General features: G+C 38.7%; 1 protein-coding gene across 2 annotated transcripts in view; it reads right to left on the reverse strand.

The window, feature by feature from the left end:
* Positions 1–1,322: 1,322 nt before the first annotated feature.
* The window catches only part of PPP2R5A (protein phosphatase 2 regulatory subunit B'alpha), a 42,699-nt gene continuing 22,390 nt past the window's right edge, over positions 1,323–21,631 (reverse strand). The window contains exons 3-13 of one of the 2 annotated variants that reach the window (XM_059841078.1): positions 20,714–20,815; positions 15,693–15,785; positions 13,665–13,795; positions 13,399–13,458; positions 12,091–12,199; positions 9,712–9,765; positions 6,566–6,616; positions 5,716–5,835; positions 5,500–5,627; positions 3,267–3,368; positions 1,323–2,540 (exon numbers count right to left, since the gene is read on the reverse strand). In XM_059841078.1, coding sequence (XP_059697061.1) covers positions 2,408–2,540; positions 3,267–3,368; positions 5,500–5,627; positions 5,716–5,835; positions 6,566–6,616; positions 9,712–9,765; positions 12,091–12,199; positions 13,399–13,458; positions 13,665–13,795; positions 15,693–15,785; positions 20,714–20,815 — 1,083 coding nt within the window. In that variant the 3' untranslated portion in view covers positions 1,323–2,407. The remainder of the gene's footprint in view (positions 2,541–3,266; positions 3,369–5,499; positions 5,628–5,715; positions 5,836–6,565; positions 6,617–9,711; positions 9,766–12,090; positions 12,200–13,398; positions 13,459–13,664; positions 13,796–15,692; positions 15,786–20,713; positions 20,816–21,631) is intronic. The other variant, XM_059841079.1, reaches the window with a different exon arrangement.

The following is a 21,631-nucleotide window of genomic DNA, read 5'->3' on the forward strand; positions in this document are numbered from 1 at the left end:
ACAACTCATGGCAGTAAGATAAACAAAATAGCAGCACTGGCTGTTTGGGGGAAAATGTTTAATGAGGGGACAAAGGTGTTTGTATGGGTGAAAAGGTAGGGACTGGACACCCCCTCTCTTCAGCATCTCACAAGGATGCCTCCTGTGCACTACTGCACAGCAAGGGAATGAGATTAAACTGGACAAGACCAGCAAAGGTCAAACATGGCTGAAGCAAAAAGAGCTACTCCATCCCTGGGTGATGGGGAACAGGACAGAAACCAGAATCCCTCACACTTAACCCTTCCACATCAAGAAAACCCCCAGACTTCACTACCTTACACCCTGTGCTATGACTACTGAGCTTTCTTGACCCCTCACTGCCAAAGGAACATCAACTCTTCCTTGAACAAATGATATTTCTTGGATTTTCCAAAAAATATAATTTCCTGTTCTTAGATTTTACAAATAACAAACAAACAAAAAACAATAACAACTAAAAATTAGAAACAATGGGAACCAGTTCTGATGGATCCTACTGCATTTTTTCTTCTTTTTTTGCTAATGAGGTCAGAGAGGATAAGTTGGAAGACAATGTAGCTTCAGCTGTGGGGGGAGTAGAAGGCATAGTTAAATAAAGGATAAACTCCTTTTTGCAGTGTGTACTATTTTTTCCCCTCAATAAACTCCCACAGCAGTCCACTTCAGTCACTACATCTCAGCTGTCAAGATGTTTTGTTTTATAAGGAAATGTTACAAGAGCAGACCAGTGATGCCAGCCAAGAAACCTTTCTTTTACATACCTATTTATAGGACAGCAAGTGTTGCACAATTTGGAAGGCTATCTTACAGCTCCTCTGTTGTTTTTTTCTATTACTTAAGCCTGATGTCCCTGTTTGTAACTGTGGGAAAAACTTGTCACAAGTACAAATGGCAGTGATTTGTTCCTTGAACCCCTGGCAAGGCGTTTTGTTCCCCAACATTTGTGTTAGTTATTTTCATTTAGGCTCTGGGACAGCTGAACAGAGTTTGTCACACACTGGGAACTTTATTTTTCTAAAGGCAAAAAGGCACTGAAGCACTAAACCAAGGTGAGCTGTGCTTGGTGACTGTCCTTTCCCTTCAGGCACTGCTAGTCCCATGCCCGCTGTGAAACAACTACTTAGACACAAAAATGAAGCAACAAGTAAGTGTAATACAGTTGACTCAAACAGTGGAGCAGGGACTTCCCCACTTTTGCCACTCAGTGAAAAGCCACACTGGACAGTTAAAAAGTTGTTTGTAACAGCCATTCTGATTCTCCTGGTCTTCAGAAACACAAAGATGTGAGGTACAGCACTAAATACAAACATAAAGACTTTATTGAATGCTGCTCAATTCCCCAAAGATCTTTCATTACAAAATTTTTCCACACAACTGCAATTTAAGAGATTGGAATGGTACTCTGATAAAAGATGTGAAAAAATACTTGATCAAGTAAACAGACAAGACTTCTATTGTCAACTTTCCACCTTTAAAAAAACAGACTGCATTTTCTTTTAAGAAAACGAGGAGTAATTTCTTGCCATTCTTCCCTCCTTACTTAAAAAAAAATAAATGTTAATGCCAATTTTGGTCTCATTCTTCAGTCCATGAGATGCTAATGCAGAAACATCCAAGATGAATCTCTCTTGGATACTGCACCACTCTGGAGGGCCCTTGGGCTGATGAGGAGCATCATTGATGGGCTCTCCAGAGGAAGCTCCATCCTCAGCTGTAGCAGGAGGAAATCCCTAACTAGCCCAGGACCCAAGAGGCAGCAGGAATGGGGTAGAGGCCCTGGCCACCCCAACCTGTTGCAGCTGATTCTCTCCCTACCCTGCCTCCTTTCTGATGTGAGCATTGTGTAAATCTAACTCTGAATCCAATCAGGAATTCAAGGACAGCTCTGTATCCAAGTTCCTTTCAAAGCTGTCAGGGGCATGTACTGAATAGCTCAAGTTACTGGGAACGTACCTTGGTTTTATTTGAGAAAATACAGCACAACTAGAAGCCTTTTCTATCATCTTAACCAAAGTATGCAGCAATGTGAAAAGCACATATAAAACAAGGAAAAATGTGTACGTAGCAAACTATACCACCTATGTGCAACACAATCAAAAATTCAAGTCATAATTCTCACCACTCCCGTAATTATTTCACTCGTTAAGGATGAAAATTCAGTTCTATGAAACATTGGAAGTGACAGTATATCAATAATTAGACAAATTTACAATATGTTGTGGTAATGACATCACTTAACTGCTGTATTTAAATTCAAATCTTTACATTTGCCAGAGAAAAAAATTGGCTGTTTCTATTATACTGATGAGGTTTCTTTTGCAAATCCTTATATATTTCAAAAGGGTACAAAAAAAGAATGTCTGCCGAGTAGAGGTGGTCATTTCTTTTATTTGGCACTTGTATTGTGTGCATTGAGCACGGTGTGAGTGCTGTTCTGCTTTTCTGCCATCGCCTTCTTAAGCTTTAACTCCTCCAACCTTCTCCACAACTCTTCACGTTCCAATTCTTTCTTTTTCTCTCTGAAGAAAAGAGTGAAAGATCAATTTCAGATGTGTTTTAAGCACAGTCTGGAGACACAGTGACTTGACTGTGATTTGCATCTACTAATTCCACTTTAAAGTTTTTCTGCAAAGCTATTTTTAGAGGCAATTACAGTTTCCTCAATTAAAAAGAGAGCATAACAAATAAGTAGTGGTGAGTGGTGAAACTGTACCTTTGCTCCAGCAAATGCAGACAGTTGCTGTAGGGTGGCTTTGCACAGCTGGCTGCTGTTTTAAGGAGGTTTCTTATCACATGCACACAAATTAAGGGACTGAGCATCTTTGTGGGGGAGGAACACAGCTACCACAAGGAGGCTTGGCAGTGGTCTCAGCTGGCCAAGGGTCCCCTGTGCCCTGCCTCCCTGACTGCAACAGTGCTGCTCAGTAGGTTAGTAGGGTAAGCACTGGTTCTGCTGAGCTAAGAAGAGTTCTCCAGCTCCAATCCCTTCAGACACCTGAGGCAGCACAGCCAGCAGCAGCTGAGACCCATTTCACTACCCAGGAGGGAGCACATCCCCTGCCCAGGAGGAGGGGAGCTGGGGCCCTCCTGTCTCCTCCCTGGGCTAGCTCCCCCAGGGCACTGCCTCACTCAAGGGACACCCAGCACCAAGCAGCTCCACCAGAGAGCCCCACAAGAGCAAAGCAACAGCCACAATTACAGCTTGGACTTATTCATCAGTGGGAGCTTGGGAAAAGGCTCAGTACCTTTGCCTTTCTGCTTTGTATGAGCTTGTGAGTTCATCAAAGAGCTTGCCATTCATCTCCATCAGGGTTTTCAGCACGTTGTACACCAGTGCCACAATGGTTCTGAAACAGAAGGAGCACAGCCAGAAGATTTACTAAGTGACAAAAGTAACTTCAGAAAACAAGCATTTGATTTCTTTTTTGGATTCCAAGCTTCTTATTCAAGATACTACTGTAAGGTCAGGGAGTTTCTGAAACAAAATCCTCTCAATTTTATTAATTTACAGAGGAAATTATAGTATAGTTAAACATTTTTTGAAATGGCTATTTAATCCTAAATTCCTGACTTCTGTAATTGCACAGGATATAATTACTCATGCTGTGGCTGTACTTTAAAGCCATTCAATTATGTGAACCTTTAATAAACCAAGTTTTAACAACAACTCTGTAACATTTGAGCAATGAAATATGAGAGTCTAGAAAAATAAAACTTCTGGCCTGTAGCCTCAAGAAGGCAGCAGACAAACCACAGCTTAGTGTGGTTTAGCACAGCAAAGCTCTCCTAGCAGTGATTTTGGGCAGCAGGAGTCTTGCTAGAGAACTAGAATCAAGAACATCAGAAAATGGATTTGGGTACCTCAGTTTCCTTAAGAAACTCACCAGCCTGAGCAACACTGGCTGTGTGTTACATGGCTGCCTGTATTCCTGCACCACCCTTGTGCAGGAATACTTTTGTGAAAGTATTCACATTTCAATAAACCATCTTAAATGTTATCTCCTTTAAACCTACTCATATTTATACAAAGAAATAAAAAACCAATAAATCAAATATGAAAATGCCTGTCATTAAGCTTAATCGCTAAGCAAAAAGCAGGTAAACTGTCTTTTCTGTCTTCTCCCTCACTAGCACTGACTGCAAAGCTGCAGCCCTGTGACCTTGAAAAAGGAGTAAAAAAAAAAACCCTAAGGAAATAACCAAAGAACCAGGTTTGCCTTTTCAGTGCACTCTGTCCATCATGGCACTAGGAAATCTCCCAGCTGTTCATGAGAGCCTTGTGCTCATTCCATTCAAAATGCACAGCATCCTTGGCCTGTTTATACACTTATTTTTTTAATTTGATTTTTTTTTTTTTGTACCCTGGCTTTCATGTGGTTTAAAGTCAAAAGCTTATTTAAGGTTTTGGTTTTCTGAGAGGAAAAGTTGGATTTTGAGCAAGAAGTTGAGTTCCTATCAGACAATCAGATGGATAAAAGCATATTTTGCTACCCTCCAAAACAGATTAGAATCAAAGGATTAGACTTTCTTCCCCAAACTTCCTTGTCCTCAAGTAGGCAATTATCCTGTGTCTTCTATTTCCTTCATACAGGGCAACTGCTGCCTGCAGACAGGGAAAGAGGGACATCCTCCAAATTTGCTGAGGTCCCAAATACACTGATGGTCCAAGGACTATTTCCCAAAGTTTATATTCAGTCTCAGCTGCTATGTTTGCAGCTAGACACAACATCTAGATAAACCCAGAATAATCACACAGCCTCCAAGGCTTAAAACAGGACTTGTGTTTTACTGCAGGGCTGTGGGAGGCTCCTGCTCACCCTGGCTTTTGCCAGTACAAGCTTTATATTCTCCATACTAACTTGCAACTTCATTCAGGGTGCTGGCACCAGGAAGCTTTGCTTTTCAGTATTTCAATACCGTTACTGCTTCTTTCAAACACAGGAATACCAGTATTTAACTTGTGGCACCAATATTTAACTCTATAAATATAAAGTGAAGTGGTCACTCATTTCTCAGCCCTACCATCCTTTACAAGGGTTGCTATTCTCTGATGGGATCTTTTCCTCTTCCTATCTCACTGATCAACAATAAATACTTATGAAGACACAGACAGCTGTATTCATCTGAAGAATTAAAGGACAGCAAAGCATAAACAGAAGCAACCCTTGGAAATGGTTTTGGCCTAAGCAGCATTAATTTGCATTTTGAACTAACAAGAAGGATCAGATGTGATTACAATATAAAGATCATCATCCAATTTCCTCACACATTTTCAATAAATTTCAGGTCTCCATCATAACAGTGCAGAATAGTGAAAGAACAACACAGCTGAAAGTGACATTTGATTTAACACCCAGAATGTCATGGATTTCATCTGATTTAAGTAAAAATGAAGTCACATTTACAAGCTCCCAATGCAAACCTGAAACAGGTGACAATTTATTTATGGTGCTACAGATAAAGTGAAATGTTACATACGGATTCCAGTGTTCTTTGGAGATCTTGTACAAACTGCCAAACATAATTGGTAGAATTTTATCAATGTTCTCTTCAATCAGGCTAAGAATATATTCGTTATTCCAGAAGTACAAAGCTCTTTCTGCAACCTGAAACACAAAGTTAAAGGTTCATAACAACCATAAAATCAGTTACCAAGAGGTTTGACTGGGGTTTTTTAATACTTATTTTATTTACCTGAAAATGTGAACTTGACACACTCTTGGATATTTGCTTAAATAAAGGCTCTTCTATTTTTTTGAATTGTGTCGGTTCTATAACATCTAAGATTTCTTCAATTTCACCTAAAAACATTACCTGTTTGTTTAGAAAGGAAAAAAGGATGAGAGTGTTTCATATCACCATTGAAAACAGAAGCACACAAAATACAGCTTATACATTAGCCATGAATCCTGCAGAGAACACTGTGCCATTACAAGGCATTTAGACATTCACAGGGTTTTTTTGCAGCCTAAAAGAAGTCAATCATCACTCTCAGCTAACAGGTTACAGCTCTCCTCTTGGACTTCTGTTAAATACTGAATACTTCTGTTGTGTAAATACTGAATACTTCACCAAACTGCTTCTGCAGAAAATGGGATTTTACAGTTACAAAATACAAAAAAAATTAGGGCATCTTATTTCAAGAATGGTTGCAGAGATTATCAGAGATCACCAAAGTAGCTTTTCAAGTGATAAGCAGTTAATTCCCATATAAAATTGCAACCAGCAGAACTTTGTGTAGCTGGCACAGAAAAACTTATCACCACTTGCAGAAAAAAAGACAACAATGTTAAGAGACCCACTTTTAAAGAGTTGTTGAGGATAGAATCTGGTGGGATAAATCAAACTCCTGGTTTTCAAACTCATTTTTAGCTACATAGAAGAAACCAGACTGTGCCACATGACAAAGGTAAGTGCCTCAAGGAGCTTCAAGAACTGCAAGTTTTCTGCAAGCTCTCTTGAAGAGCACAGCAGAGAGGTTTGTGAATGTGCCCCACGAGATTTTACACCACAGCAGACACCAGAAGTGAGACACGAAACCAACCTCTTTCTGACTGCACGTTTTTGGCCAAAATTTGAGCAATCCTCTGATTACCTGTATGAAAAATACAAACATGTTAAAGCAGGACAAGTTTCTACTACATACTAGATAAGAAAAAAAAAAAAAGTACTGGTTTGCTTTTCCTTATCCAGAGGTTCAATGAAAACTGAATAAATGTAATTTAAATGTTTGTCTTGTTTAGGTTATCAGAATAACTCAGGCCCCTCTTGCTTTGTGTGCCTGTGATTATCCATCCACACTCTGCCCCCATCCCAGTACTCAGATGAATTGACAGGATGCTGATCACATCAAAGCATCACAAAGTGAAGTTAAACTCCCTGTAGCTAAATCTCACAGAATATTTTTTTGTCTTCTACTCATCCATACTTTGGGGAGCACCTGCCTTGGCATCAAAGGTTTGAAGCCTGAGAGGAAACAATAAATGCTGACAGGGCTCTACAGAGGAGCCATGGCCCCCAACTCTTCCTTTTCTCTGCTACAGTTTGACATGTTAGACTGGAAACTAAAGTAAGAAAGATGTGAACTTACAGAGAAAATGTATTCTAGTATCTGCATTTGAAACTACCTTACACAAGACTGGAAAAACAAAACCTTTGGGAAAATTAATTGGAAAGTACAGCCCCCAAGAGGAATGGAGGAAATACGGCAAAGAAAGGCTGGAGGCATTTTTCCTAGAAATAAACATCTCACATGGCATCTAAATTACAAAATGAATTCTGGCTTTAAAAAGGGAAAAAAAACCCAAAACTGTGACTATATTCCAGAAGAAGAAACATTCTCAGAGCCTTACAAACTTTCATTCTGAAGAAAGGACTTCTACTTTTTATGATACAACAGCACCTAACTGATCATATCCAAAGGGAAAACTTACTCAATTATTTAAATACCTTCCATATTTGCTTTTTGCCATGTTGATTTTTTCTTCCTTCAGCTTTCCAGCTGGCTGCTTATTAACAACTACATGGACTATCAAAAGTGGCTTTCCAGAGAAAAAAGTTAATAAGACTAAAGTGCACTTCCCAGCACAAATTACTGCAAGAATTCAAGAATTTTTAAATATATTTTGCTAGAGAAGAAACCCATATTCCCAACTTGATAAAGAAATAACGTTCTGAGTATAACAGTGCACACCTCAACAAGATACCTATTCCTTGTTCCTCCTTGGAGTATCAGTTTCCAGCTTGACTGTGCCTTATATTAAAAAGCTGATACCTGCACATTTATGTTCATGGATTGTTGCTTTTACTACTCAGGATCAATATTCTTCCCTGAGCTACAGGATTCCCATGAAGTGGGTTAGAAATGCAGGCACCTGCTGGAAAACTTAACTGAGGTACAAGGACTGCACATTTAGCCTGATTTCTTCCATGGAAAGGCCATTGCACTCAGCAGGGTTAGGTAACAAACTCCTCTTGTCAGCTCTGCAAACATCAGGACTGACCTGAGGCAGACTACCATAGCTACAAGAGCTTGGATTCAATGTCCTCCAAATTGACCCTGAGTGACAATCCCTGCCAGAAAAATAACAGTAAGGTATGTGTGAAGACAGCCTTCTGATGGAGTTCTTAAAATATTACTTGACCTAAAGTCAAGAAAAATTTCCAATGCTATCTCATCAGTTGACCCAAATTTTACCATTTACTTTTCAAGCATTTCAGGAAGTTTCTTAGAGCTTCACTTCTTATCTTACTAACTTTAATTCCTTTATAAAACAACTTTTACTACACACCAGATTAACAACCAAGGCAGTGACTCTGCAGTGAGTTCTTGTGTCTTCTCCAGCCTGAATTCACCTTTAAGTGATTAAGAAGCAACCACAACTGTATAGAGCACAGTCCAGATGAGGCTCAGAACTGCTCTGTGGCACTGCTCCAAAGCCCTGCCTTCTTCACAGCAGTCTGGGCTGGGATCCTGCACCACACTTCTGTAAACTTGTGTCAGGAAGTTCTGACCTTGTCAGGTTGTCACTTCATTCACTCTTGCAGGTTTTTATGTAACACAAGACATTTTCTGCTCACATGCCAGCTTTAACTGACAAAAATGCCTGGGTTGTTTCCTCACTTGGCTTAAGGAATACAGGTTACACAATTCCTTTCTCCTCTCCCTATCCCACAGAGTAAGCTTATTGACTAGTGTGGCTGGGAACACTGCAGCACAGGGGGAAAAAGATGCTTCAACACACAAGGCAAATCCATAGGCACCCTCCACCAGCTACAGAACATGACCAGAATGGTCAGCTGAAATGGCTGTGCAGAAAACAAGCTTCCTGAAACAGCACTCAGTGAAGATCAATGTTATTTTCCCAAAGCTGTTTATCTTTTCTTTTTTTTTAACAGAAGAAAATTTAGGTCTTGCATAAGCTCTTCATTTTTCTGTCACAAAAGGGGTAAAGTATTTAAATACCAACATACCCCTAATGGAGATATTCCTGATTATCCAACAAAACCAGTTTCTTTTCTAGCTGGCCTGACATCACTCTGTGTCCTCATGAGCTGCTGCAGTGCCCTGAGCCTCTGCTCTTCCTGGGCCCTGCCAAAGCCCGTGCACAAACCCTTTCTAGCTGAGCTGTCAATATGTATCAGGGAGACTCAGCCTGGCAAAAGCCACAGATGCCTGAAGCACCGGAGTTTTGCCTGCCAAGAGGCACCCCAGGAACTGAAGAGGGCAGACAGAAACACCACATTTGGAATCTCAGAGTTCCTTGTGTCTAAATGAAGTGTTGTTATTCTTTTCAACTTTTATTTTGGGATTGTTTATTCCCTAAAATATTTCAATTTCATGCACTGGCTAAGCACAAGCAATCTGTACCAAAACCACTGAATTTTAGTTTTTATGAGGAGAGAATGCATTCATGACATGCTTTCTAATTTGGGGTAGTTTGGTCGATACCAGAAGTTCAAACTTATGGTTAAATCTGTGCTCTATCTTGGCCACAGGTTAAGAGATAAGTGTCCTTTCAAACTCGGAATTTTCTTAACTATTCTAGATTTCATTTCCACCCCCAAAAAACTTCCTACCTCTCCATCTTTCATCAGGATAACACAGCACTGCTGCACAATTCAACAGGTTACACTGCAATATTTAATTGGAATTAGAAATAGAAAGACATCCAACTGAAGAACACTTACAGGCTCTGTTAAAGTTGTATCTTTTTCCAGGAACTGTACAACACAATAGGCCAGCTGGAATGTAAGTCATACGGTTATTTAGTTCAAGCAGACACTGTTTGGACATTGCAGCCCTACTAAATATCACACCTTCTAATGGAAGCACTTCAGATCATGGGGGGGGAACCCAACCCAAGACACCCCTACACAGCCATTTCATATTAGTCCAAACTAAACAAAACAGCAATTAAAGCAGCAAGATATACAGACCTGCTCCATCTTAAAAAAAACTTCCTGCATACCAAAAATCAACTTTTCTTTTCAACCTAGAAAATTATTTTTAAGCTTGGCAGATATTTCCTTAACTCAGATCCCACATCCAAACACATTTTTCTTAACATCAACCCCTATATTAACAATACAAAGCTACCACTTTCAAACATCTATACTGGGGTAAAAAAGGCCACACTTCCAGTAAAAACCAAGCTGTGACACAGGTTTGACTGGGCACACATTGCACATTGCTCAGGTGACATCTACAGCACACAACATTCAGGGGTAAGATTACAAGTGAAAGAACTTGAACATATTCCAAGGCCACAGGAGATGAGGCAGCTGCTGCCCAGCTGAGTGTCCTGTCCCAGAGCAGCAAGGGCCAGCAAGTGCCTGGGGAAAGGTGGAAGAAGTGGGGAAGCACAATGTAACTAAGGCACCAGCACTGCTCTCCCAGCCTCTCCTGGCTTTTGTAGAGGGCCTGCTCAGGCCAAGGATATTTAATGTTATATAATTACTTAGAGTTTAGTTACTGAGCACACAGTTGAGTAATTAAACAACCAGCCCATGCAGAAACCATACAATAATGCTACTACTGACCTAGTTAAAATCTTTCTTAGATTCCATTAAGACTGATTTTAAAAAGTCACAGTGTTTCACAATATAAAGCAAAGACAAATATTATGTAATAGGCATTACATTGCAATACTCAGCATGCTTGAATATAAGCATTACCTTTTTTTTTTTTATTATGCCAAAGCAGATAATTACAATGCTGTAATTGCAACAGGTCTAATTCATTTCTTTTGCCCTTAGGCTACTGATGCATTTGTATAGACTCAAAAAATAATAAATGTCACACATTAATCTCAGAAATCCCATTATATGTGTATATTCAGTACAGTAATGCTTTACTGTTCAAAGACACAAAGACCCAAGCTTAGTTCATCTTTAAGGCTTTAACTTTTAAGGGTAGGCTCTACTTTACTCAGCAACAAAGCAACCAGGCCACTTGGGATTGCAAAGCAGATTTAGCACTGGCTTAGCCCTCTGGGATAAAATGAAACACACAGTGCTGTGTGTGCACCTGGCACCAGTGCTTTATGAAGGGTCAGCAGGAAAAATGTGACTTTCAGGTACAGCTGAATTGATAGGGCCCTTTCAGCAGCCATGAACTGGATTAAATGTATCCCAGAAAAAAGGGGCAGCTTGCTGCACTGATCTGTCAGTGAGAACACCTTTGGAGGTTTCATTTCACTGACTCATTTCATGGAGCAGCAAGGCAATAAACCACAAAGACAAGTGATTTGCTTAATTTAAAACTTCATAGGAGAAGGAGGAATTGAGTGAGCTCTTCACTTGATCCTGTTTGTAGACTCCACAGTCACAATGATTTCACCTTAATTAGAAACCCATTTTCTTGTATCTTCAGTCTGTATGGAGCTGTATTAGTGAGCTAAGTTAAAAAGCAAGTTTTAATTAGCCACAGCAGAATGCATCAACCATATTCAATACTTGTAGTGCCATATGTCTGGAGAGGATACAGATTATTCCTCAAATGAAATGCTGAATGTCTGTGGCAAGTATAAGAATCAAAGTCAGCTGAAGAACTGCAGCATTCTGACAGCGTGTCATGGATCTACATAATTCCTGCCTGATCCACAGAGCTACTGTGCATTTCTGCTATTTATAAATGGCAACAACATTCTCCCTCCCACCTCATCACTGGTGCAGCTTTAGAAAGAAAAAAACACTTCTGAAATAAATACCTGACCACACCCAAGGTTCCTTTACACACAGCATTTAAGTTACATAAAGGAAATGACAACAGCACAAACCCCTGGGATTAAATGAAGCTTAAAGTGTGACAAGACTACAAGCAAAAAAGCTTCCAACTTCAGTTGATACATCTTTGACTCACTGGTACATTCTTTCACTTGTAATATATGCCAAATATCATCTCAAAAGTAACACTGAGATAGAAGATCGGGAAGACATTTTCTAAAAGTGACTGAATTTGCAAATATTTTGGAATATTGATATTATAACACATAGTGCTTTAAATTTCATTAGTTTCAAATGCAAATACAAAAACCCCACCATTCTTAAAAATAAGCAAAAGCTTACCTGTGCATGAAACAAAGCTAATCCCTTTGCAGTATGCATGGGAATCAGAACTTTCATAAGGAACTGTTTGTGTTCTGCTTTCAGTGGCAGTGCAAAACCATTGATAATACTGAAAACATGAATAAGCAGGATTTATTTTTATTAAAAAAATAATTTTTTTCCTAGCAAGTCAAGAATTTATGTAAGTTCAACTGAAACTCCATTTCTGATTCAGTTTTTAAACCTGATTATTTTGAAGCCATAAAATAGCTCAACATGTGCACAATCTTTGAAATGCCAGTGTAATGAGAGTTTAGACTCTTGGTAAGGAACACCAGAGAACCACACTAGAAGCTTAATATTACCCATTAGATGAGCTGAAGTATTTTTATCATCCATTAAATAAAATCATCTACACTAAGTCCTGCTGTCTAATTGCAAAGCTTAGACAGATGTATCAGGAAGCTGATCCATTTCACCCATCACTAGCAAGGTGCAGAGAAAAAAAGATTATACAATTTTAACAGTGCTCTTTAAGCACTTGTTTTGAGATTGTTGAACAAACTTTCCCTTCAAAAACAAAGTTTAAAAGTTGTCTCACTGATTCAGTCCTCTTCTATTTAATTGATGAGCTATAGACAAGACAAAAGTCCTTCAGGAAAAGGTTAGTTTCTCTTGCCCCTTACATTTTAGGCAAAACTGAGAAAATAATGGGATCCCTATCACTTGATTTTTCATGAAAATTTGTTCCACAATAGCTTCACCATATTTGTATTTTTAGTTAGACCAATAATACAATTTTCTACTGTGAAATGTGTGACGGTTTTGGAAAGACAGTAAAAAAACTACCAGAGAAAAACTTCAGAGTTAAATTGAAGTCAGTGAAATAACATTCCAAAAAAGGGTAACTAAAAAACCCTAGCACTTCCAAGGCTTTCCTGAATAGAACTGAAGGAAAACCCCCCTGCTGAAGATTAAAACATCTCATTCAGCACAAGGGCAAAAGTTAACATTCATTTTCTGAATCAAAGAACAAGTCATCTATCAGGCAGAAGATAAGCAAGAGTAGATAGGTCTGACAAACAAGGACCCTTGAGAAACATTTTTTGCCTGTTATCTTTAAAACTTGCACTGAAAAAAGAGTAATTTATTCTGTGTCCTAATTTGATATTCATGTGGTAACCCAGACAGTATCAGATTATCAGTGACTGTACTTCATCACTCATTACTGTAATAATTCTCCTCCCCCCTCTCCATTCCCAAAGCAGGAAAGCTGAAGCAAACATTCACAATAATGTTTTATATTTTTCTGTGTGAAATCAAACTTACCTTCCTAATATCTCAAGGAGTTCAGCAACACCATTGAAGTGCTCTGTTTCATATATAAACCTGTTACCAAAAAAAGACAACCATCAAAATTTGCCACAGAGGCTCAGAGATTCCAAAGAAATAACTTTTACTAAGCTTCAAATATTTGAAAGCAAGATCACAGACCAAACACAGGTCTTTCATTTCAAGAATAAATCACTGCAGACCCAGACTGTGAAGGCAAGATAAAATATTCCTCAACCTGGTCACACACAAACACAGCATACCTGAGGAAAATGTTGTTTATCTGTTTCCTGATGAATGCTCTTAAACCGAGGAATTTTCCATAAATTCTATGAAGAACTGTCTTTAGGAAATCACGTTCTCGTGGGTCTTCACTGTCAAAGAGCTCCAACAGCTTTAAAAATTAAATTGAAATGTATTACTTTTGAAAGACTTAAAGTTTTGTTTTGTTACTACCTGATTTGAATTTTATCTTTAATTTACAAATTTACATTAGGAAAAAAATAGAATCAGTGTAACTGGACATTTTGTTTAGATGTCAATAGTAGATTTTCAAAATTACATTTTTAATAAAGTTGATTTTTTCTAATAAAGTCATCAACTTCAATTCTTTCCTGTGTTCAACAGACATCAAAGTCATTCCAATAATTATTATACCATCAAAATAAAAATGCAACTGCAAACATGAGATTATCAAGCTATAGGTAGGTGGCTTACACTTGTTATTTAAGAAACCAGAATTAATCAAATCCACATCCTCTATTCACAATTTTGTAATTAAAATCCTTTACTGCTTATCTCAAAACTTGTGTCTTGATGGCCAAGCAAAAGCACTCCTATACAAGAAATTTTACAATTAAGGAGGGGGCCAGAGAATAAGCACAAGGTATGTAATCACTAACCAATTCCCCACTAATACAGACTAAATGCTGCAAGAAGCTAACAAAACTTTCCACAAACTTTTTTCTTGTGCAGTCTTCCAAGGATGCAGAAAAGCCCATGCTCACTCAAAGACATTAAAAAAATACTCCAATCATGTTACAGACCATAATTTTTGTTGGCTTTTTTAGCCCTGCATGGCCATGTTAGCTGCCTTGAGCAAGTCAGTGACAGCTCAAGCAGTCCCCAGAGTCTCCTGCTCAGGTCTGAGCTTAGGTATCTGTACCAAGCAGCACAAGGGACTGGAAACAGCTGCTCAGGAACTTGGTTCAGGCTCATTTCAATTTTATATTTAGCAGGAATTTCTCAGGGTCACCACTCCACGTTTTTTCCCATATATAGCTAGCTGTTGGTTGCATTGTCTCTATCTTGTACTCTAGAGAAAGATCAAGTGAAATGTCAGGAACAAACTCTGCAATGCTGCTCTCAAGGACCACAGGTCAATTTGTGAAGTGGACACCCATAGCAAATAGCTCACCAGCAGCCTCAGGCTTAAATTTTGTGTGTAAGTTGAATAAATCTGAGAAGAAAACACATATACAAGAACAGTAGAACCAACTGAGGGGAAATTAAATGAAGGTAGGGAGGGAAAGCACCCATCTTGTGGTTACACTTTTCCTTGCTGTATTGTGATGGCCTGCCAGCACCCACTCTTCAGATACTGAGCAAACAAGTATTTTGACAAAATTTGGCAAACAAACATTTCAACAGAGTGAAAAAAACCCCACTGAATTCACCTTGAACCAAAAATTGTTATTGCATTTTACACTGTAATTCCCTAAGAAGTCATATTTAATATGAAATCTCACTTCATTTCCTTGCTCATAGTTGCTTTGCATGGTAAAGCATGACTTTCCTAATTTCTTACTTGATTTTCCTTCTGTGGTTAATACACAATAGCAAAGAGAATTACACTATCTAGGCACAAGTAAGGTGTTGAAACACATTTCATGTACAATAAGTACATGAACTTTTTACAAGAAAAAAGCTTGCTGTAAATTTTCCCATGGTAAAAAAAAAAAATTAAAAACAATCATAGAAGGACTGCAAAAATATAATTACCACATTGTTGATTTGGCTGGAATTAAGTTACAAATCATGAAAAACAGAACTTTACAAATCCCAAATATCTTGCACTGCAAAGCACTGAGGTTGATATCTGAAAACAAAGTGCTCCTGAATTTACTAAATACATATAGCCTCTGTGGTATGATGTGTTGTTTATTTAGTGTTTGGCACCAAACCACTGCTGCAGCAACTGAAATTTACCCTGTGTCAGCAGGAAAGCTGATAAATTCAGCTTGAGAGGTGATCTTTAAATGCCTCTTTTAACTTTACCACTCCCCCCTTACCTGCTGTACAAATCTCTGGTCAATGTATCGCTTCGCAATGCTGGGCTGAAAATCCGGGCTCTCCAAAAACCTCAGGAAAAACTCATACACCAGCTACAAATATGGAAATGAAAATTCTGCTGTTAGGAAGTGCACCATAACACAGATCTCAGCCTTGTCACCACCACCAAAGGCAGTGGTGGTGGTGGTTAATTCACATGCTTAAAAAGTACAAAAGGAATCAAAGCCTAACACATCACTGCTTAACCACAGATCCAACTGGAATTTAATGAAATAATCACAGTAAGGACCCAGAACATTTTAATTCCCAGAAGAGTTAAAGCTTAATAAATAATCAAATAATCAAAGAGTCAAAGCTTAATAAATAATCTACTGAAAATACCACTAGTGGACAAAAAACAAGTTCTAAATGTTACACTCCTACCATGTTAAGAACTTATTATGCAGAAATAGGTTACCAAACATTCAGCAGCACTAAGAGTTAAATTAAGTGCTCTAACATTACATAATCCCTTAAAGAGATGAAGAAACGTCTACTAAGTGCTCCTGAAATGAAGTTTTGACCACAAACTCTGAAAACGAAAAGTTGTATTAGAACAGCTGAATAAATTCACAGAAACTGAGAGAATTCAGATTAAAATTAGGCTTCTACATCCTGGAAACTCATTTGTAGCATATTATTTCTACTTAGTTCCAGTTCCTATTTGCTACAATGTCACAATGCCCAGAGATAAAAATCCTGACGAGACAGAGCTACCAAAGGCCTGGGCTAGCAGAGAGTGGCACGAAGAGGCCAGAGCACAAGTCCCACATTTTGGGGTTCATCAGAAGTCCAAGACAAAACACTGCACTTGCACAACAATGGAAGATTAATGAAGTACACAGAAGGCACCTCTTCACTAAGACAGAACTGAGAGGAAAGATGCCTGATGTTTAGATTACATTCAGAGTTGCTCATGCTCTCAATGCCTATTTCAAACTCCATATAATTAAACAGCTGATTAGTAATAACACTACAATGCAATTTAGGTACATAATGCCATCACTGACTGGGCTTCTAAATAAAACCCATGCAGAGCTGTGCTCATACTCAAAGGCATGAATTTCAACTATTACCACTCTGAGTACTTAACTAAACTGACAGCCAACACCTGAGTAATTCATAAGTGCAATTAGGAACCTCACTTCAGAAAAATGCATGACAGTAAGTACTTTTATGTAAAACATTTGAGCTGACAGTTACTTATGCATAGCCTCTAGGAGGGTGTGCTGTATCTGCAAAGCAGAGGCTCAGAAACTCAAGCTACCCTTCATTTTGTCCCCCTCTGACAGACTGCAAGAAGAGCTTTTCATACCAGCAGTTTACATAGAAAAACAGGATTGTTAGGGTTGGGAGGGATCTCTGGAAATCATTTAGTCCAACTCCTTGCCAAGGCAGGGTCATCTAGAGCAGGTGACAGAGGAACAGGTGGGGTTTGAATGTCTCCAGAGAAAGACTCCATGACCTCCCTGGGCAGCCTGAACCAGTGCTCTGCCACCCTCAGTGTCAAGCTCCTCATCTGTTCCAGTGTATGGCCATTCCTCCCTGTCCTGTCACTGGCACCATCCTCTTGGCACCAAAACAGACAACCCAAGAGCAGAATCTTAAATGTTACCATACTCCAGCCTCTGCCTTAGAAAGAGCTCAACCATGGCTGTTTAACACCTCCACAGGCAGTGGAACTGACAGCACCCTCCGCACGTTTGCAGGTGACACCAAACCCAAACTAGGCAGGTGCCTTGAGCAACCTCATCTCATCTAAGGGGTCTCTTCTCACGGCAGGGGGCTGGGACTAAGGTGATGTTCAAAGATCCCTTCCCACCCAAAACATGCCCCTTCTACTGACCTTTTTCAAACTAGCAACCAGATAAATTTGTATAAAAATGGGCAACATATTGCCGGGGGGGTTATATACCACAGCTTCATAGGGATTAATTTTGGAACTTAATTCAAGATTTCTGTAATAAATTCCTATATGAAATATTTCTATCAATGACAACAATAAAGAACAGCCATGTGTGATAACTGCCACAATATTAGAGGCCACCACCAGAAGGAAAAATAGAAAATAAAAGTATGTCATGTTACCCACAAGAAAGGACAAGTTGACCCTGAAGCTCTAGAAGAATAAATACAGGATGAAACTCAAAGATTGCAAAGTGCCAGTTGGAGTTCTAAGAAAAAGCTCTGCTGAGCATTTGCAAGCCCTTAAGGTGAGAAAGGGTTAACCATATGATGATTCAGATCCATCCTCACAATGAAGCTATGGAAGTGACAGATGAAATCCTAGGATATTCCAGGAAGATACTGACAGCACAGAGATGCACAGACCTACATGTGCTTGAAGAAATTTATTAAAACCTGGAAGGATACAGAGAAAGAGCCACCAGAACTGTCATGGGATAGAACACTTTCTGAGAGTGAACACTATATTGGCATATTCTGTTTTCCCTAAAGGACAGGGGAGGAAGGATAATTACAGCTTCTTTCCATAAACAGATATACTGACTGCAATAGACATCAAGCAGATGAACTAAGTGAAAAGCACAATGCTGCAACATCTTGTAACAAGCTGTCCAAGATTAAATTCAGGATATCAACTGGGTATGGTATCAAATAACTTTGGAAATCCTTGTGAGATACATGAAAGCCTCTTTATCCAGAGCATTTCAGAAACCAAGTTGCAGTGGCCATTTCTGGGTAAGTCAAACTCTCCCTTCTCCTGTGTGCTAATGTTTGTAAACTTAAAAGCATAACAGCAGCAATCAAACTAGGGACACCAGAACAGATTCTGGACACAGCTTTCTTAACACAAACATTACTTTTGGAAATAAATCAGGGGAAAGATATTGGATTTAGTATTTTTTGTTCTCAAAACTGGCCTGCTCGGGTCAAAGAGCCATGAAATACAACTCCTAATGCTTTAGTGATTCAGTCTTGCAGGGACCACTAGAATATTATTGCTTTAAACTACCAATTCCACCAACTCTGCAACTCCCTGAGCTTCAAAATGCTTTAAATGGTTGGTTTTAAATGCCAACCCGTTCAACCTACTTTGGCTATTACAAACCATCCTGAGCACTGCTTTAAAGCAACATCTTTCAAGCGCCACTCGTTTTACTGAAGGTCTGGAGTCTTTTGTTGTGGCTACACACACTGGTAACTTACTAAGCAATTATGTCAACAGATTCAAGCAGAGAAGAGCAGAGGTTCAGATTCTTTTTCTTTCCTCTCCAAGAAAACTGGCTACCTGACTGCCAGATCAGGACAGAATTTGGAATCTGTTTGTAATTGATCTGTCACAAATCACAGCCACCAAAACATCCACACCTTCCCTCCTTAAGCAGTCCTTTAGACTATGCCAAAAATAATAGTGTATTTTGCTGGGGAGGAGAATGGTTGTGTACACATTTTATTCCACACACAAAATCTGACATTTCCAGCAGCTTTGTGGTCCTGAAGGGCAATGAGCAAATCATCTAACTCAGTCTTCTATGGTCCAGTAGCACATCAACTGTAAAAGGACAGAGTGGGAAACACAAACTGTTGCCACTGTGCTGCAAGGAGTGATCTACTCCAAGGCAGGATCAACAACAGCCATGGGAGAGGGAAATCCACAGCCAGTGACCAGACAGCCTGGCAAAAACTCCCTTAGAAGAAAGCAAGGAGAAAACCTGAAAATACAATTTCAAATAATACCACAGGCTACAAACCTCTTTCAATTCCTGTCAGGCAAGCCTAAGGCACAAGGAGCTGATCACAAAATGCACAGGCCCTTTTCTATGAGCAGGACCAGAGTTTAATTATGACCTAAAGTGAACTGAGGTAGCATTTACAAATTTTACCTCTGAGACACAGGTATTTAGAAGTCAGATGGTGCTGCTGCTGACTACAAGAGACATTTGCTTAGCTCTTGCACCCTCCCACCCAACAAAGACAAGCCTCTTACCCAGTTCAGTTATAGGCATTTCTCCTATGAATTAGAACTGGCCTTACATAAGAAAATAATTATCACAGCCTTTAACCTGCAGAGTTCTTTTCTGTGATAACATAATTCTTGTTTGGTTTAGGTCTGAAATACTATGCTGAATACATACCTTTTAGAGTCAATATTAGAAGCCCAGTTTTGAAAAAGAGTTTTTAAATAAGAGCATTTGTGGATGCATTAGAACTGTAATGTTATAGGGGCAGAGTAGGATTTTAGCTCTTGAGAGGAGAGAGCAAATGGTATGCAGATGTGCAGCAGCCTAATCTACCACTGCTAGGAGCTGCTACTTCACTCTTCTTTAACAGATACTAGTCACATAAATTCAGCAATGAACTACCTGAGATATGTGCTTGGACATTTACAGCTTCTAAGAGTTAATTGAAAATAAAATAAAATTCAGCAGCATTTCAAGTCAATCACGTGATTGATACAGCAGAGCTATAAAAATCAGGAGATGGCCAGGGAAGTGCAACAATGGAATAACAATGCAACTGTTACCAAACAATGATGAGATTGTCAAGTTTTAGCACGAAGGGAGGGAAGAGGGTGGGGAAGAAGGAGGGGATTTCTATTTGCTCAAAGGACAAATAAAGGCTATTACTCCAATTTTTGTTATTGCCACAAGAAACAGAACTGTTAATATTAACTTATATTTTATTGAAGCAACACTAAAAAGTTGCTCTATTGCAGAAAACAAACCCCATGGGTGAAGAACATAATTACCTGAAGTATCCACAGTTTTAAGACATACATACACCACAATTTAACAGTGCAACCCCTCTGTTTTAAAAATAGTATTTAAGCCACTTAGAAGAGTTACATTCAGCCATATTTATACATGCTAAAAAAAGCACCACTATTTTTCCCTATCGAGTATAAAAACCTCAATTGTATTATAAAAGCAATTTTCTTGTTCTTGTCAAAGGCACAAAATGACTGAAGTATCCACATTTCTTGCCTTACAAGAAGGCTTTAAAGTAAAGAATTACACACCTGTATGTGGGGCCATGAGGCTTCAAGAGTTGGTTCATCTTCTTCTGGATCAAAATCTGGGTTATCACTAGGTGGAAGTGTTCTGAAAATATTAGAACTAATCTGCAAGCAAAAAAAAAAAAAAAATTACTTGTATCACTGTTTATGCTTTCACAGATCACACTCATTAAGGTACTGCATTTATCCTGAAATCAAATTAAACAAAACCATGTAAAAAAAGTAACATAAGAATTCACCACCTCATTTTTCCCAACTGCAAAATATGAACAGCCAGAAGTCTGTAAGATGTCAGTGAAAATAAGAATTAGTAACTTTTGTCTCAACTGCTTTACAAGCTTGGAGCTAGACATGGTCATATTCCAGAATCTTCCCTGAAACCATGGAAGTTTTTAAATAGATCAGTTTACCTATAAAAACCAATTTTTAACTACGTGACATCAAGAGCTGTTTTAATATAAGACCACAAATAAAACATAACTAATCAATTATGATTTAATGAGAGCTCTCTCCACATAGGAGAGAGCACGTCTGTCATGTAAGGCCTACAATTCCAAAAATGTATCTTATTTCTACAGTTCTTTACTTGATTTCAAGATACTTCTCTTTACATTTTTCACCTTTGACTATTTCAAGATGTTTCAAGGGTTTGGAAAGTTAGAAGCACATAACCATTCTAGATTTCCATTTCACATAGTAGCTATTTTTTCTTAAAGTTACTCTAGGTTACTTTTAGTATGATACAGTCACATCAAATCAATTTCAAAAGGACAAGTTTAAAAAGGTTTCTTCCAGGATTTTTGAAGTATATTGAAGTATGGATAGAAGACCATTCAGATGTCAAAGGAAAAATGTCATCTCTAGCACATACTGGATTTAAATCCCTAACACAAACAAAAGAGAACATGCAGTTCAGTTCAT

Source organism: Haemorhous mexicanus, chromosome 3, assembly GCF_027477595.1.
Source record: "Haemorhous mexicanus isolate bHaeMex1 chromosome 3, bHaeMex1.pri, whole genome shotgun sequence".
In the NCBI taxonomy this organism is placed as follows: Eukaryota; Metazoa; Chordata; class Aves; order Passeriformes; family Fringillidae; genus Haemorhous; species Haemorhous mexicanus.